General features: G+C 38.3%; 3 protein-coding genes across 7 annotated transcripts in view; all 3 read right to left on the reverse strand.

The window, feature by feature from the left end:
* LOC126633088 (putative disease resistance protein RGA3) overlaps positions 1–17,299 on the reverse strand; it is a 118,089-nt gene that overhangs the window by 29,012 nt on the left and 71,778 nt on the right. The window lies entirely within an intron of this gene.
* Positions 1,269–4,440, reverse strand: LOC126633089 (uncharacterized). Of its 3 annotated transcripts, none has more exons than XM_050303641.1 (8): positions 4,131–4,439; positions 3,919–4,048; positions 3,755–3,826; positions 2,994–3,665; positions 2,363–2,732; positions 2,182–2,263; positions 1,829–2,075; positions 1,269–1,524 (listed from the first exon to the last, which is right to left on the reverse strand). In XM_050303641.1, the coding sequence occupies exons 1-7, from the start codon at positions 4,287–4,289 to the stop codon at positions 1,872–1,874; spliced, it is 1,689 nt and encodes a 562-aa protein (XP_050159598.1). In that variant the 5' UTR covers positions 4,290–4,439; the 3' UTR covers positions 1,269–1,524; positions 1,829–1,871. The 3 variants fall into 3 exon arrangements, with proteins under 3 accessions (XP_050159598.1, XP_050159600.1, XP_050159599.1); XM_050303643.1 differs by having other exon boundaries at positions 3,919–4,045; positions 4,131–4,438; XM_050303642.1 differs by having other exon boundaries at positions 1,513–1,660; positions 4,131–4,440.
* Positions 9,295–10,498, reverse strand: LOC126633096 (uncharacterized). Of its 3 annotated transcripts, none has more exons than XM_050303655.1 (6): positions 10,281–10,498; positions 10,139–10,190; positions 10,016–10,046; positions 9,820–9,926; positions 9,552–9,649; positions 9,295–9,436 (listed from the first exon to the last, which is right to left on the reverse strand). In XM_050303655.1, exons 1-5 carry the CDS (start codon positions 10,364–10,366, stop codon positions 9,605–9,607), a joined length of 321 nt encoding a protein of 106 aa, XP_050159612.1. In that variant the 5' UTR covers positions 10,367–10,498; the 3' UTR covers positions 9,295–9,436; positions 9,552–9,604. The 3 variants fall into 3 exon arrangements, with proteins under 3 accessions (XP_050159612.1, XP_050159611.1, XP_050159610.1); XM_050303654.1 differs by having other exon boundaries at positions 9,304–9,439; XM_050303653.1 differs by having other exon boundaries at positions 9,339–9,478.

Consider the following 17,299-nt stretch of genomic DNA (forward strand, 5'->3'; position numbering starts at 1 on the left):
TCCAACCCTGGGCTAAAAGCCAAATTACCCCCCCCAAACACTCTCCAACCCATGTTAAAATTTTAGGTTAAATGCCAAATGCTATTTCTGGGCCAAATACCCCCCCCCCAGCTTTCCCCCCGGGCTAAATGCCAAATGTTTATCGGAATTTAAATTTTTTTAGATTAAAATGTTCATAAAATTAATTTACAATAATCTACATATTTATTTTAAAAAAAATTGATTTAAGAAAAAAATTAGCTTAAGTTCATTCTTTAATAATTCCGGGCTAAAATTTTAGGGTAGAAAGGTTGGAGCAGAAAAGATGTTTCTGGGCTAAAAGCTAAATTTTCCGGGCTAAAAAATTTGGCTTTTAGCCCAAGGGTTGGAGATGGTCTTATAGAATATCAGAGAGACGGACTAGTCTCCAACTTGGTAATTACCACTTACATAATCTGTCATGTGTGGGATTTTATCACAAAAAGTCACGGTATTAAGGTTCGGATATTTACACTATTACTTCTCTTTTTCTACAGCCGATATGAGATTCAACAACCTTGACATTTAGTCACAGATGGTAAGTTTTTATTATGTTGTCATTTTATCATCATATCATGGGCGGTAGATGATCAATGTTTCAAGCATTAGGAAGAGAAGTATTACCAGACTAACTGTTTTCAAATCCGCTAATAACATCAAAAGATTAAGACTAAAATACTCATGAAACATGATACACACCTTGCAAATGTTTGATAATTAAGAAGAAGAATTGAAAAAACGTAAACCATTCATTGTCATCTGACAATAACAGTGATTCATGCTATACGACGTTATATCGATTATTGATGAACCCTATAAAATCCATGTCATATGCTGGAATATGGTTTATTTTTCTCTCCAGATCTTTTGATAATTTGATTCAGTGACCTTCATCTTCTTTTGATTAATTCGATTCAACGATCAGAAATGAAACGTGTAAAACACAAAAAGATATGCAAAATTCACTTTTCTAACTTAAAAGATCCTGCAATAAGGTTTTATTTACCGAGACGCTTTAGATTTGATGGTCTGTATGAACGGCGGAACAAAATCTGGATCTCTGTTTTACAAAATTGCTAGTTGTAACTGAACATGTTACAAACTAAACGCGACATTGAATCGAATCAAAATTCTAATGCATGAAGATGTGAGTACGAAGAAGGTGAGTGTTCAAAATCGATCACAAAATCGTAAAGGGAGCAATCTAATTGATCCTTGTTTTGAGAAAACTATAGAGAAGACGATTGTAGTTCCATTTGCACAAGAAGCTTCATTGTTTAGAAAAAAAATTGAACATAGTATACAATCTGAAGTCTTTGATTTACATACACACAAGCATTATTAGTCACTGAATCACCAAGAATTTTCTCACCAGGTAGGGTCATCTAAAACTGAACTTCAGGCATTGGTGCTTCGTGCCACTATAAAACTGCGTTGACGCTGATCAAGTGTCAAAATAGTAGCTGCTAACTGCTGTACACCGTTCATGTGTGTCTTGATTTTAGGCTGGAAGATAAATTGCCATTCGGCATCAGAACATAGTATAAGAATCACGTAAGGTTTCATAGCATTCATTAGACGGCACAATGAAACCAAGCACATGCAGTTAATTGAATCGGAGAGGTTGTAGTTTATAGTTAACCTGCATCAGCAGCTAGTTGTCATTTCAAAAACTTTTTGAAAAACTACAATGGCTTGTGTTTTGTTAAATCGTTATCACAATCAACATTCACGATTCATCATATAAAACAACAAAGATTGAGAAGTTAATTTTTGGAAAAAGGTGAACTATTTTGCAGAGACCAATTACCTTGCTTTATCGCTCGAGTGGAGCAACATGTGGCTGGAAGGCATCAGAAAACGTGACATGTAAAACAACCGCTCAAAGAACCCATATGACAAGTTCTTCGGAATGATAAAGCTTTGCGTGAGGTTCTTGCAACTTGTGCTTGGTCGTCTAAAACTGAGCTTCTCATGTCTTGCGCTTTCTTCTGAGCTGATCTCAACTTGTTCATGATTTTATCCATGGATGATGATCTCTTCTTTTCCAGCTTCATCTGAAACAGATTACAAGTAAGGGCCACTAGTTGCAGGACATACATACAAAAACTGCATCTCTAATATTTGTGCGCATGTGTGTGAGAGATGGATGGAGAGAGAGACCTCCAGTTTCCGTATTGCTGCCTCAGCTTTCGCCTTCTGCAGGTTTTCCCAAGCAGTGATTTTTGCTTCCTCTCTATCAACTCTGAAGAATAAAGAAATGAATCAGCACACATTTTAAAATATTAAGAAATACCACTACATTTATTTTCCTAACAATGAAAAAATTGGGTGACAAATATACTTTGAAATGCTCTTCGATGTGTCAGAGAGATCCCAAGCAGCAGATCGAACGTCTGCATCTTTCTTTTTCCAACTATCACCAAAATGAGAGCCCTTCCCAGGTCTTCGGGATTTATGCTTCTTGGACCACCTTGTCACAGTGACCCGTTCATCTACCTGCACATCCCTGACTTCCGACTTTGAAGAAGCCACACTCTGTACTTCCATAATAGGCAGACCAGAGGAAGTGGAGGCAGAGAAAGAAGCCCGTGCCCTGGGAGATGAGTGAGCGCTATCTGGGCTCATCTGGGTTGCCATATCCCTTCTTGAAACGGCACGAGATACATTTGTAGCCGCATCCTTGACCCCATCACAGCCATCAAACTTTTCATCTGGTGTAAATAAACCAATGTACACAAACCATCCATGCATAAGTACACTAGTTCTAACAAACCATCACGGCCATCAAACTTTTAATCAAAGACATCCGTTGTTCGGAAAGTATATCTAAAAGCTTATCAATTAACACAATCCAAACAAGGTAATTAAATCACCTTCATTAATTGCTCATTCATGTAACAATCTAGTGATGGTAATAAAATCACTCAGCTCAATCAAGAAACTGATGTCCAATTAGCAAATTAAACACTAACCTTGAGAGTCAGGCAGTGAAGATTGCTGCTCCAGCACCTCAGAGCAACCATGAACACTAACCGAACGGGCAATGCAGGCCTCTGCCCGCGTTGTAAAGCCGCCATTTTGGGCACCGGATTGGAACCCCAACCCATCAGCTGATATAACACCAGCTGAAAACGGAGAAGCAGCCATGAAATTACTCACATTGGTCCCATCAAACATCGGCATGGCCGGCGAGTACAACGAGTAATACGCAACCCCAGGAGCCCCAAGCGGACCGCTCTTTGACTTGGGCCGCCTCTGAGTCTGCTGATTCGACGGCCTCACCAAACCATCCCCTTGAACCGGACTCAAAATCCACCTCTCGGCATCTTCCCACTTCGACGGCAATGTCCTTCCGTTATTAAACGGCAGCATCGCAGCCGCCGTATTCTTCCGACCCACACTGGCATGCGACGGGACCCGCTCCGAGCTCCAACCCTTTTGAACACCGAGACTCGTGTGCCGGTAACTCGGTGTGCCTGGACTCGGGAAGTTGGCCGATTTCCGAGACGCCATTGAACCCTTCTTTATCGCGCCTAATCTCGGCGAGGACACTGATGCATTGTTGTTCAAATCCAACGAGGCGGGTCTCGGCCGGTCTAGCTTCTTCGATAGAGCTTCAGATCTGGACCGCCGGTCCTGGCATTCTATACAAACAGACAAAAACCCAAAAGCTTAAAGCTGAGAACTTTGAATGGTTTGGATGGGATTGGACTAATTTGGGCTGGTATTTTACCTTTGAGGGCGAGAGAGAAGGAGCTTCTGGCGGAATCGAGGACTAAATCCGAGTCCGAGTCCTTCTTTTGAACTGCGAGAGCTCGAAGCAGCCAAAAGCAACAGTGAGAGTTTGAAAATTGAAAAAATGGGGGAAAAGCGACGTCGTTTGTGAGCTGTAAATACCTTTGGCTTTTTCTCCTTTTGCGGAGAGACGGCGAGTGTGCTGAAAAGCGTGGATTCTGTTCGGATCCGGATCGCGATCTGGACCACTCGAGCTTTCCTCGTGGCGGCGATCGTGTGGGGCCGAGTTCTGCTGCATCCAAATCAACACATCAACAATTCGACCGTCAATTAATTAACCATGCCAACGGAAAATGCGGGTTCGATATCCGTACCGGAGAGATCTCGGAGGCGGTGGAGTCGTCGCGGTCGAAGGAGCAGCGGTCGACGCTGGCGGAGGCGGAGGAGAAGAGGCTGAAGTTGGACTCTAAGGCGAGGATTACGGAGTCGGGGCTCGGGTCGCGGACCCGGAAACCCGGTCTCTGCTCCGGCATTTTTCACATTACCAAACTTGCAGAGTTCGTTGAAGATTCCGGTTTGAGTGACGTGGGGAGGGAGTGTGAAATGGCGGGCATTGGAAGGAAAGGGATTTGTTTATGCGATTAAGTCACTGTCATTAAGCGAAGGTAATCACCCTTAAGGATTTTGTTTATCGAATCGGAACGACAGTGGTCTTTAATTAAAGTGGATTAATTAAAATTTTTTGTGCCTTTTAATGTTGGGTCATTGATTAGCTAGCTTAGACTAAGGGAAAATGACAGTGGTTTAATGAGGAAAAATGACAGTGGGGTCTACGTGTCATGTGGCAGGAGGTGGGTCCCGGTTGGAAGTGTAGGTCAAAGTAACATGGTGCATGGACTTTTTGGTGTGTGACGTTTTGGTGACATGGAATTTGAATTTGTGATGTAATGAGGGGAATACTATTCAAAGTTCATGTGCTTAATTTTACTTTCACACATTCTTTTTAATTTTTGATCATCAGATTAAATGAATTAAAATAAATTAATTATAAAATTTTTACAAGTATGTAAAAGGTAAAATAAATGTGTGAATGATACTTTCCTGATAAAATTGACAAATTAATGATGTGTGTTTTGTTTGGTGAATTTTTTTTTATAATGAATTTTATGATTTTTGAAATTTTCCCATGCGTAATAATGTTGTTTGATTTTAGAGTGAACTTTGCGATATCGTCACTAATTGATTTAGCTTGCTTGATTAGTTTTCGCATGACTTTTCTTTGCACTGCTTTTAACTTGACTAGTCGACAAACTAGACACATATAAATATCATTTACTTATCACGAAAGCTAATGTGATCAATGCATCAACAAGTTGACCCTACATCATCGACAAATAATTAGTGGTAATCTGTTCGAAAATTTAGGTTGATATCTTTCAGATACTGATACTAATAGTAGGAATGAGCTTCTTTATTTTTTGATTTCTCAATCACCAGTTGCAGGAGCTAGTTTGGGGTTAATGACGGCTAATGTTCCCAACAGCTTCCTAACCCCATATATATTTGGTGACAAATTTATCTTTAACCCCAGCTAAGGAGAGAGTGAATAACGTTGAGTTACAAATTGATGCTTCTTCCTTCTCCAATTTTCTTTTTTACTTTCTCGTGTCTTCCTTCTCATTTTTCTTGTGTGCAACCCAGTTGTGCGCACCGCATGCTTGACGTAATGCTTCATTCAAAAAGCCTTGGTAGGCAAGTCTTGACAATTTGCTAGCTTGGGCATCACTTGATAAATGTAGATGCTAGACAAACACATTAGCTATCGATGGACGTCATCACAAGCTTTCGGCGAATGTGGGTAGATTTTAATAAGTGCCCACCAGATACTTGATGAAATAGTGCAATACGATTTCTATCGGTCAAAATCATAACCCATTGTTATAAAATTCTTACTCCGTCAATGAAAAGTTGTTTGAAAGATGATTAAGTGACAAATCCCCATACTCAATCTCCTTAGATTCTCAACTCGAGGACGCTTATGTTTAAAGCTATACATTTGCTAATAATCATATTCTTTCTTTCTTTTTTAGTTGGAAGGAACCACTAATCATAGTTGGTGGTTATTTGGTCGAATCATCTTTCGGTGGTTTAGAATATGGTTGGAGGGGAAGTGTTTCAATTTAAAGGGCAAGTTTGAAATTGAAAAGTAAGAAAAATGACCGAGTTTTTTAGGTGCAGTAGAACCACTCAAAAGTAAATCGCAAACGTAAAGTTTTCAACTCTCTTTCATGCGGTTAGATCAATTGTTAGATCATGCATATAATAATTTAACACAATTTTTCAATCGTTAAATTTAGCAAAAAGTCTGTACACGGAATGAAACGTAATATTGTAACCGGACCTGTAAAGTTTGAATTTAACTTTACGGTCGTGGATTTACCTAATGTAAAAACCTACGTTACATCAAATTCCTGGTCAGTTGTCGTTATCGTTGAAATTGTGGGAGCACAGACAGAGCCAATGTCAGAGACTCACATGGTGTTGAAGGAAAGAACATTTAATCTTGCTTCGTCTTCTTTGTTTATTTTCACACACACACGCAGAGAAGACGAACAGCAGAAGACAGCCTCCTTCCCTCCACGGGTTGGCATTTGGCAGGCGCATCCGATATCTTCCTGTCCCCATCACCATCCCAACGTCCAATCCATGACACTTGAGATTGACCCCATATTCTATGTGCTATATTTTGTCCTTCGCAGCACAATTATTACTTCGTCAATATTAAGTATCGAACTTGTCATTCACAAAAATAAAATTTAACTTCACATTCATAGAGAAAAAATTCAAAATTATAATACTAGTTACAGAAACATATTAATAGTTTATTTCTATAAAACACAACGAGAAATCCAGTCAAACAAAGAAAATGGGTAAAAATAAGACCTATTTCTTGGATTGTAGAGGTGCCAAGTTGGTAGCATTAGGTACACTAATGATAGTATTTTAAACTAATAGAGCATTGTTATATATTTTAACTTTTTCATATAAACAAGGCGTTATCGTTGAAAACAATTCATAATGACGTATTCAGTGTAGATAAACAACTAGTTCATGTTGGTCACTCATATCCATGAGAAAATTGAGGCATAAAAGGTGGGGAATATTTTGACTATCGATAAAGAAGTAGAGACAGCATTATGTCCAACCCATGGCATTGGCAATGGCAGCTACAAAAACCTAAACAAGTGCCGCTCAAACCGGTTTTATGCAGCTCAAATCACATTATAAATTCCCTATATTTTCCACTACTGTTTTTAATGGAAAGTTGTAAATCTGACTGAAGAATTAGTGGTCAGATTTTTGTATTTAATTAAGTCAAATTTAACAAGATCTTAAATCTAGTTATCATACCTTGATTTGTCAAGCATTGATCTACCCTCATCATATTGGTCAACAGGATGTACACGACCGGCGTAGAGTTAACAGGACGGTGATTATATATTGCCGGTGATCCTGGTGTTGTAACTGCGTCGTAAGAACAAAGTTAGTTTTGTTGCTGTAAAAGATATATAGTTTTCTTGCTTACAGGACTGTACAATATTTCAAAGCTGAAACTTTGTGTTCAGTGCATGAGGCTAGGCTCCAGCTAACACAGGATTTTGGATAAAGGTATCAGCAACCGCACCTTTTTCCGGACAAATTGTTTCTACTATTCAAAACTGCAACTATTTAATCGCTTTTCACAAGTCATGAAGTTACGTTAAGGTGCTGCTCAATATCTCACCACCTAATGGATAAAGCTAGATTATCATCATCTCCTGGCCGTTTCACTGAAGTAAACAATTATCCCCTTCAACTTGCCGTTTAAGAAGTTTTTCTCAACTTGAGAGCAAATAATACCCCAATAGTCAGAGATAACAGTATGATACTCCATTTGGTGATAGATGGAAAATGGTGCAACGTTCTTATAGAAAAGAAGTTAACAACGGTGGGGACTCTAGATCGATGATTCTCACAAGGAGCTATCCATTGGTGGGGAGCGGGGAGGACAAGAAACTTGAAAGCGGTACAAACTGAGAAGGAAAATGATAAACACACTATCTCCTCATACACACCTTGTTTAATCATGTCCGTTATTTCCATTTGATTTATTCAATCCGATGGCTAAGACAAAGGAGGGGTGCGTGAGAGGCTAACAACAGTATTTGAAAATCAGCTCTTAATTGAAATATATATATATAAAAGAAAGTACCTCTAATGACCATGGCTGAGACCTTGATAAAGCAATTTCTGCTAATTGGTTGATATCAACATTTCTTGGGAGAAACATGATAATCCTAGTAGCAACTTCCTTCGTAGTGTTAAAGAGAAAATAACTGCACAAATACATGACTGAGTTACATTGATCCAGAAAAGATGAGAAACTAATATGATAACCAACTCCAAAAGTTAAAAGAAAAAACATAGGAAAGTGGAGGAAAACACACAAACACACCCATCATGTGGCGTAAGCATTGTCTTCATGTCGTATTTCTTTACTTTCGCAATCTTTTGCAACAATTAGTTTTATTAGGCTCATTATTGAGTTCAATAGTATTCTGTTCATCAATTTGTTCAGCAAGAGCAGGTCGCAAACCACTGTTGCAGACATTATCGCATATTAACTGCTTGGTTTTGTTTCCAAAACTGTGAGCACCATCCAATGAAAGCAAAGTCTCATTACCATCATGAAGTAACATCATAAGCATAAATTTAATTAATCTCAACAGGAGAAGAGAAACATAGAAATAAGTATACCTAGCTATGTGGTCCTGGACATCTGATGAGAAGCATGATGTGTTCCCATCATTGCAGGAGTTATTGTTCTGATTGATTTCATGTGAATGTTCCGAACATCTGCTTACAGTGACAGCTGACAAAGAGGTATCAGACATAGAAGTGTCAACAGTGAGTTCAATCGCCCCTGAAAGCTCAGGCTATGGCTGACCCTGTGAAACATCTTCATTAATTGATTCTTGAAATGAATCAATTTTACTCGCACCACACCTTTGAATCAGTGCTAACATCAATCTCGGTTACTTCAGAAATCACTTAATTTGGCTTACATATGGCGTCAAGAGATGCTAAATATTCCATGCCTGGGCGTGGATACCATGTGGAAGTATGTGTTCTGATATTATAGAACTATTTCTCATGTAGTAAGAATCCCAATATTACCATCCAGTCTCCGGAATCACTGTTGTCTTGGCTGTCAATTCCATCAGGGTCAAGAACTTCTGAACACATGGAATACGAAATTGACTCAGAAACCCTGGCAGTTCAGGGATATAGTCCTAGCATGTTTTGGTAAGTTCTGCTTCGTGGCAAGTCACTAATGAACACTCAAAGTGATTGTGCTCAATTAATTTTTCACTTGATTCTGTCTCGTCATTGCAAACAGCCGCATCTGTTGAGCAGCCTCGTGGGCAAATTCCATGATCTAAATCAGTTGGGCTCGCTGCAACTTCCACTGTGTCATTGGGCGCAAGACCACTGTTTAAAGGGTCACAATCTTGGCCATCGTTACAAACAATGCCCGATATTTCATCATGATTTTGTGCCTTAACAGCATCACAATTCATCTCAATTAAACTTGCAGGACTATCTCCTTGACCAGAGGAGCATTGGCATTTAGTGACGTCTGCTGCAACACCAGAGGAAGATGATTCACTTGGGCCCATCACTGGAAAACAACACAAAGAAGTGCTTGTGTTACCATCAAATATAATAGGAGAAACAATCTCCCCCTCACTCACTTTGGAAGACTCCATTGCTCCACGTACAACGTCCTGAGAACAGTCCGGTTGCTTCAGGCGCATTCCCTTTCTTTTTCTTCTGTCTTTCTGTTCCTCTTCTGCAAATTGGTATCAGCATCAAGTTATAAACAGTCCGAAAAACATAAGTTTACGCTTGTGATACTAAATGTGAGTGTCAAAGAAGCAGTAAACCATCTCCAGTTGAAATGTTACCACTCTACATATGTCGACATGCACGAAAATGTATCGAAGACGGATGTTAACTTACCTCTTTGTTTGTGTTGAATGAAACTGGAAGCTCCAATGCATTCATCTGTTTAGTAAGCTCCATATCCTCTTGCAAAATCCCACATTCTAAAACCTCAAAATTTTCCACTAATACCGTCAATACCACAAAATACACTTTAAGTAACTAAACTATAGCTATAAACAAAACAAAGAAAGCATGAAATCGAATCACTAACCATCGCCGCCGCCGCCGTCACCAGCTGGTTTCTGAAATTACGGGCGGAATTCAAAGCATTCAGTACAAAGTTCAAATTTTCGAAACAAAAGTGTAATGAGCTGAAAAAGAACCAAAGACTTACAGTTCCGGCCCATGGAAAGGACCTGTCTTTCGTCTCCCTTGAGCCGTCGTCCCTGTCAAAGCATACACAGAGAGTAAAGTCAATGCCCTAATATTTGGTAGGAGAGATAAAAAGTGAGACAGAGAGAGACAAAGAGACGAACCAGAGAAAGACTTCGGTGAGCTTGAAGAGAGAGCCGAGAACTCTCATGGCGGGACCTTGCTCTTCCAGTTCGACCATAGTCACCATGGCCGGTGAACTGGTTCAGATTATTCCTCCACCTGTTGCCAAAGCACTGCCGGAATCCCAAGCGACGTCGAGTCGTTCGCTTCGGGAGGGAAAAAGGGCAAACCAATTAAGAAAAATAAGGGTTAATTGTATATTTGCATACTAAAGTTCTGAGAGTTTTTCATTGTTGTCCAACAACTTTTATGGTTACTATTTGATCTTTAACTTTTGAGATTTTATTTATGTTTGCACCCCTAGCTGAACTTGTATAGAGCTGTCAATTTCTTCATGAATTTTATGTAAGAATGTGAACATGAGATAAGATGATCGGATATTAGTTGTTTGAGTCCAATCCGAATAAGAAAGCCTCTAAGAAGATGGAATTCAGTTCTTGGCAGTAGAGGACTCTATTGCAGGGAAAAACTGATTTGAATTAGGAAGGCTTAAGTAGTTTTCCATAAGGATTTTAATAGGGAATCCATATTCTAATATGAGAAGGATATGTGTGTACATATATATATATATATGGCAATCTCTTCTCTCACAGGTGTGTGCTTTTTTGGAACTAAGCTCTATTCTTAGTTTGAGTGATAAATACCCTGACAGAGAGAAGAAGAATTGCTGTGCTTTTCAGGTTGATCGAGATCCACCATGACTGCATCAAACGGGAGTTCTACAGGTTAGTATAATTAGGTTTTATTTGGATTGATGTTTTGTGTCTACTTGGTTGTAGTTTAAGTAACTGAATCTTGCAGCTAGATTAAGGATTACATGTGGTATCAGAGCCATAGATTCATGTTCTTAAATTCAATCGATAAAATTGATTGAATCCAAAATAAAATTCCGGTCTTCAGACTTCGAAACAGGTTCTGGTAGTTAAAATTAGGAAAAGAAGAAACGGTGCGTTTTGATTAAAATATGATGATTAATACTTGACCGTTAAGAACTAATAAACTATCTTCTCTTCGAATTGGGAATACAAATCGACATCTATCGATTTCGATTTCGGGGTTTGAAAAACTGGGTTATACGACATCTATCGATTTCGATTTCGGGGTTTGAAAAACTGGGTTATACGACATCTATCGATTTCGATTTCGGGGTTTGAAAAACTGGGTTATATGAATTGTTGTTGAGTATCCACAATTTATATTAATTGCTTCCGCTACTGGGTGTTGATGCTCATAGAACAAACGGGTATGTCTCCTGAACATTGAATTGAAATTTGTTTTTTTAATCAATCTTATCTTGAATTTCATTATGTTCTACAGCATGATTCGAATAGTGAGCATAAAAATATGCTTATTTATGCTGATTAGTCCTATGTTTATGCGTTTTTCTCTAACCATCTATGGAAGGGAGTTCTTCGATAAGAACATCTGCAGATTTCACTTGTTTTATGCAGAAAGTTTTATGAAGAACTGTTCATTTGATAAAGATCTGCTAAAACTGTGTTCTTAAAAGGAAAAATCTTTTATTCTATATGTGCTTATCAATTCTTCATTGTTAAGATTATATATATGGATAAAAGGTTTTGATGATATGATGTACAAAGGACTGTGAGATGAAATCTGGAACTCTAAACGTTCTTCTGTGATTTCATTGTGTTCTACAGTGTCTGCAATATCAATGAAGACTCTGAATTTGGCTAACATCCCAATTCTTACTGGTGGGGGAAATTACAAGAAGTGGAGAAGGGAAATCAGTTTGCTGTTGACTCTAAACGAGTTTGATATAGCAATCGAGAATCCCAAACCCGTGGTCAATGATCAGAGCACAAGGGCTGAAAAGGCAGATTTTGAGAGATGGACAAGGGCTAATAAGGTAGCATTGTCCATCCTTGAGAGTGGCATGACTGATACAATCAGAGGAGGAATTAAGAAGCACGATTTGGCTGCTGATTACCTAAAAGCTATTGAAAAGAAATTTCAAGAATCTGAAAAAGCTGAAGTGAGTCAGTATATGTCTTTATTAACTACTTACAAGATGGAGGGTACAAGCTCTATAAGGGATCACATAATGAAGATGACAGATGCTGCAGAAAGACTCAATGCAATGGACATAAACATAGGTGAAAAGCAGTTAGTATTCATGATTCTTCAAGCACTTCCCAGTAAATATAGTCAGTTGAAGATCTCCTACAATACTCAAGACAAAAACTGGGATATTGATCAGTTGATTGCACAGTGTGTGCAAGAAGAAACTCGTCAAAAACAAGAAAGAGGCAAAGAAGTTGAGGACATCAACTTTGTGCAAACTATAAATGACAAAAAGCAGTTCAACAACAGAAGCTTTTCTGGTTCTGGTAAGAGTTCTAAGCCTTTTAAAACTTCTAATAAGTTCAGTAATTCTGCTAAAGTAGTTGACTCCCCTAGAAAATCTATCAAGTTTAAAGCTAAACCTAAAGATGTGTCTAAATTAAAATGTTTTTGGTGCAAAACTAAGGGCCATTTAAAAGTTAACTGTGAAATTTTCAAAGATTATGTAAAGAGCAAAGAAAAGGAACAAGTACTTGTCTGTATTGAATTAAATCTTTGTGAAGTACTTGTTGATTCTTGGTGGTTTGATACCGGATGCTCAGTGCATATAACTAATTCTTTAAATGGTTTTCAAAAACAAAAGGAATTGGGAAATGCTACATATAATGTTTTTGTTGGGGAATGAACTAAAGTTGCAGTAGAGTCAGTTGGGATAGTCAAATTAGTCTTATGTTCTGGTTATGTTTTAGAGTTGAAAGATGTGCTATATGTGCCTAAGATGAGAAGAAACTTAATTTCTGCCTCTAAAATTGTAAAAGATGGTTTTTCTTTTCTTGGTGATGATGAGTGCCTCAAAATTTTCAAGAAAAACTGTCCTAACACTATTTTAGGGATTGCCTTTTTGTCTGATAATTTATGGAATCTAAATTGCACTGTTAAGGCACTCAATCACACGATTTTCAGCATTAGTACTAAGAAAATGATAGGTCAGGATACTTCATACATTTTATGGCACAAAAGACTAGGACACATCTCTAAAGAAAGGATAATTAAGCTGTCAAAAACTGACTTGATTCCAAAATTAGATCTTTCTACTGCAACTGAATGTGTTGACTGCCTAAAGGGTAAAATGACCAATTTTAGAAAAACAGATGCCAAAAGGAGCCAGGGGTTACTTGAAATCATACACACTGATATCTGTGGTCCTTTTCCAGTTAAGACAATATGTGGAAACAAGTATTTCATTAATTTCATAGATGATTTTTCAAGGCTGGGATATACCTTTCTGATTAATGAAAAAGCTGATGCCCTTAAGTGTTTTATAATTTACAAAACTGAGGTTGAAAAACAGTTAGGCAAGGTTATTAAAATTGTTAGATCGGATAGGGGAGGTGAATACTTTGGCAGGTACACTGAATCCGGGCAGCAAAAGGGATCATTTGCTCTCTATCTCGAGAAGAATGGTATTGTGGCGCAGTACACCACACCTGGAACGCCTCAACAGAATGGTGTTTCTGAAAGAAGAAACAGGACTCTTATTGGTATGGTTAGAAGCATGATGTCCAGATCAAAATTGCCAGGATTCTTGTGGGGAGAAGCTTTGAAAACAGCTAATCATATATTGAATCGAGTTCCAAGCAAGGCAGTATCTACCACACCCTATGAGTTATGGCATGGGAGAGTTCCTAGTTTTACTTATTTCCATGTTTGGGGTTGTAAAGCAGAAGCTAAGTTATATAATCCTAATGAAAGAAAGCTGGATTCAAGGACTCAGTCATGTTATTTTATTGGCTATCCTGAGAAATCAAAAGGATACAGGTTCTATATCCCTCAAGGTCACACTCGGATCCAAGAGACACACAATGCAGTTTTCCTAGAAGATGAAGATGTCTCTCATTTGTCAAGGGAAAATTTCATATTTGAAGAGATGCATTCAGATGGTGGGGACCATGTGACAATGGATTATAATCCGGTCTCATTGTTTCCCAATCAATCATCAATTGCCATTGAAGATATGAGTGAAGATTTAGGAGTTCCTGATGACAACTCTGTAGGAGTTGATTCCACAACACAAGCTGCAACAATTCCTTTTGCAGAAGCATGTGAACCAGTTGCTGTTCCACCTCCAGTTGAAATCAGAAGGTCCACAAGAGCTCGGAAAACCACTGCAAGCAATGACTATGTGTACTTACAAGAGACTGAGTTCGATATTGGTGACATTGATGATCTTCTTACATATACTCAGGCAACTGAAAGTCCTCAAGCAGTTCTTTGGAACAATGCAATGAAGGATGAGTTAGATTCAATGTCCAAAAACCAGGTTTGGACATTGGTGGAATCCAACTCTGAAATTAGGCCAATAGGCTGCAAGTGGGTATATAAAACCAAAAGGGATGCTGCTGGAAGAATTGAAAGATATAAAGCAAGGTTGGTTGCTAAGGGGTTTACTCAAAGGGAGGGGATCGACTATAATGATACTTTCTCTCCAGTTTCCTCCAAAGACTCCATGCGAGTTATCATGTCTTTAGCTGCCTACTTCGATCTTGACTTACATCAAATGGATGTAAAAACCGCTTTTCTTAACGGAAACTTACAAGAGGCTATATACATGAAACAACCTGTTGGATTTGTTGAAAAGGGGAAAGAGAATTTGGTATGCAAGCTCAATAAGTCCATATACGGCTTGAAACAAGCATCAAGGCAATGGTACCTAAAGTTTGATCAAATTGTCTCTGCACAAGGTTTTGTAGAAAACAAACTGGATGATTGTATATACATTAAGTTCTCAGGTTCCGAGTTCATCTTCTTAGTACTTTATGTTGATGACATTCTCCTAGCTAGTTCATGTCCCCAATTGCTTCATAGCACTAAGAGAATGCTAAGTGATAACTTTGAGATGAAAGATCTTGGAGAAGCACATTATGTACTAGGAATAGAGATTGTTCGAGATAGGAAAAGGAGGCTCCTTGGTTTATCTCAAAAGGGGTACATTGACAGAGTGTTGGAGAAATTTCATATGGCAAGTTGCAATTGTGGTCAGGTTCCAGTCAATAAAGGTGACAAGTTTTCGAAGATTCAATGTCCAAGATCTGATTTGGAGGTGAAGAAAATGCAAGATAAGCCTTATGCCTCGTTGATTGGAAGTCTTATGTATGCAACTATCTGTACAAGGCCTGATATTGCCTTCATAGTTGGTATGCTGGGACGATTTCAAGCAAATCCTGGAGAAGCACATTGGGTGGCAGCCAAGAAGGTTCTTCGATACTTGCAGAGAACCAAAACTCACATGTTAGTATATGGCCGAACTGATTCTTTGGAGCTCAGGGGGTATACAGACTCGGATTTAGCTGGAGATGTGGATGACAGGAAGTCCACAGGGGGTTATATCTTCATACTCAATGGAGGGGCAGTTTCGTGGAAAAGTGCAAAACAAACTATTATAGCCACATCAACTATGGAAGCTGAGTTTGTAGCCTGTTTTGAAGGCATGAAACAAGCAGCATGGTTGAAGAATTTTTTGACAGATTTAAAGATTGTGAATTCGGTTCAGAAACCAGTAACAATGTTCTGTGATAACAACTCGGCTGTGTTTTTTGCTAAGAATAATAAAAGGACTTCAGCATCTAGATTGATGGACGTGAAGTTTCTTAAGGTCAGAGAACAAGTCAAGAAATGAGTTATTGAAGTACAGCACATTAGCACTACTATGATGATTGCTGATCCCTTGACTAAGGCACTGCCAATTGGAGAATTCAAGAAACATGTTTCTTTAATGGGAGTACTAGAAGGTTTTGATCAGTGGGAGTAATCACGTGTGTGTTAAAGGCTTGGGATTGCAGAAGTATATGTGTTTCAAGAACTGTATGTGCAATTCTGACAAGCTGAACTAAGGATGGTTTATGTTTTAACTTGCTTTAGTTAGTTTGTTAAGGTTGTTTGTGTTTTAATAAGTGTCCTTGTCTGCTACTCGATACTTTGGCTTTCAGGTGTTGAGGTACGGATACTGGACTGAGTTAGAATTTAGTTTCATTAGTAACTTTGAAAGAACAGTTTGTCTGTTTTTAAGTTTGTGGTTAATGATTTTATATAGTCAATTACTATGTTGCTTTTCTGTGAAGATTAATGTGTGTTGTGATCTTTTGAAAAGTGGGAGCATAATGTTTGACGGTTTATGTTAGTCATGAGTCATATTTACAAATTGAATATATGTGAGCCTTGAATTAATACTACAATTTGGTTGTGGTATGAGATTCTTGTTTCTATATTTTGAGATGTAATGGGACAGTGGTCATGATGGTTAAATCTTAGATGAGGTTATGTGATCACTTCTTATGATTGGTGACGGCAAGGTTTGATCTTTGTCTCATGTTCAAGTGGGAGAATGTAAGAATGTGAACATGAGATAAGATGATCGGATATTAGTTGTTTGAGTCCAATCCGAATAAGAAAGCCTCTAAGAAGATGGAATTCAGTTCTTGGCAGTAGAGGACTCTATTGCAGGGAAAAACTGATTTGAATTAGGAAGGCTTAAGTAGTTTTCCATAAGGATTTTAATAGGGAATCCATATTCTAATATGAGAAGGATATGTGTGTACTCTTCTCTCACAGGTGTGTGCTTTTTTGGAACTAAGCCCTATTCTTAGTTTGAGTGATAAATACCCTGACAGAGAGAAGAAGAATTGCTGTGCTTTTCAGGTTGATCGAGATCCACCATGACTGCATCAAACGGGAGTTCTACAGGTTAGTATAATTAGGTTTTATTTGGATTGATGTTTTGTGTCTACTTGGTTGTAGTTTAAGTAACTGAATCTTGCAGCTAGATTAAGGTTTACATTTTAATTTTGGTCGATTAACTCTTAAATTTTTATAATTAGCCAATTTCCTCATTCAACTTTAATTTTAGCCCATTACCTCCCTAAACTTTTATAATTAGCCAATTTCCTCATTCAACTTTAATTTTAGCCGATTACCTCCC

This window comes from Malus sylvestris, chromosome 8 (genome assembly GCF_916048215.2).
Source record: "Malus sylvestris chromosome 8, drMalSylv7.2, whole genome shotgun sequence".
Lineage (NCBI taxonomy): Eukaryota > Viridiplantae > Streptophyta > Magnoliopsida > Rosales > Rosaceae > Malus > Malus sylvestris.

Excerpts from the sequence above, each read along its gene's own strand:
- LOC126633096 (XM_050303655.1), bottom strand. The coding sequence starts at position 10,366 with ATGGTGACTATGGTCGAACTGGAAGAGCAAGGTCCCGCCATGAGAGTT. Across the intron at positions 10,047-10,138 it reads CCTTTCCATGGGCCGGAACT|AAACCAGCTGGTGACGGCGG; the intron begins GTAAGTCTTTGG and ends CCGTAATTTCAG. Across the intron at positions 9,650-9,819 it reads CATTCAACACAAACAAAGAG|AAGAGGAACAGAAAGACAGA; the intron begins GTAAGTTAACAT and ends ACCAATTTGCAG.
- LOC126633089 (XM_050303641.1), bottom strand. The coding sequence starts at position 4,289 with ATGCCGGAGCAGAGACCGGGTTTCCGGGTCCGCGACCCGAGCCCCGAC. Across the intron at positions 2,733-2,993 it reads TTCACTGCCTGACTCTCAAG|ATGAAAAGTTTGATGGCTGT; the intron begins GTTAGTGTTTAA and ends TATTTACACCAG. Across the intron at positions 2,264-2,362 it reads ACATCGAAGAGCATTTCAAA|AGTTGATAGAGAGGAAGCAA; the intron begins GTATATTTGTCA and ends TTTATTCTTCAG.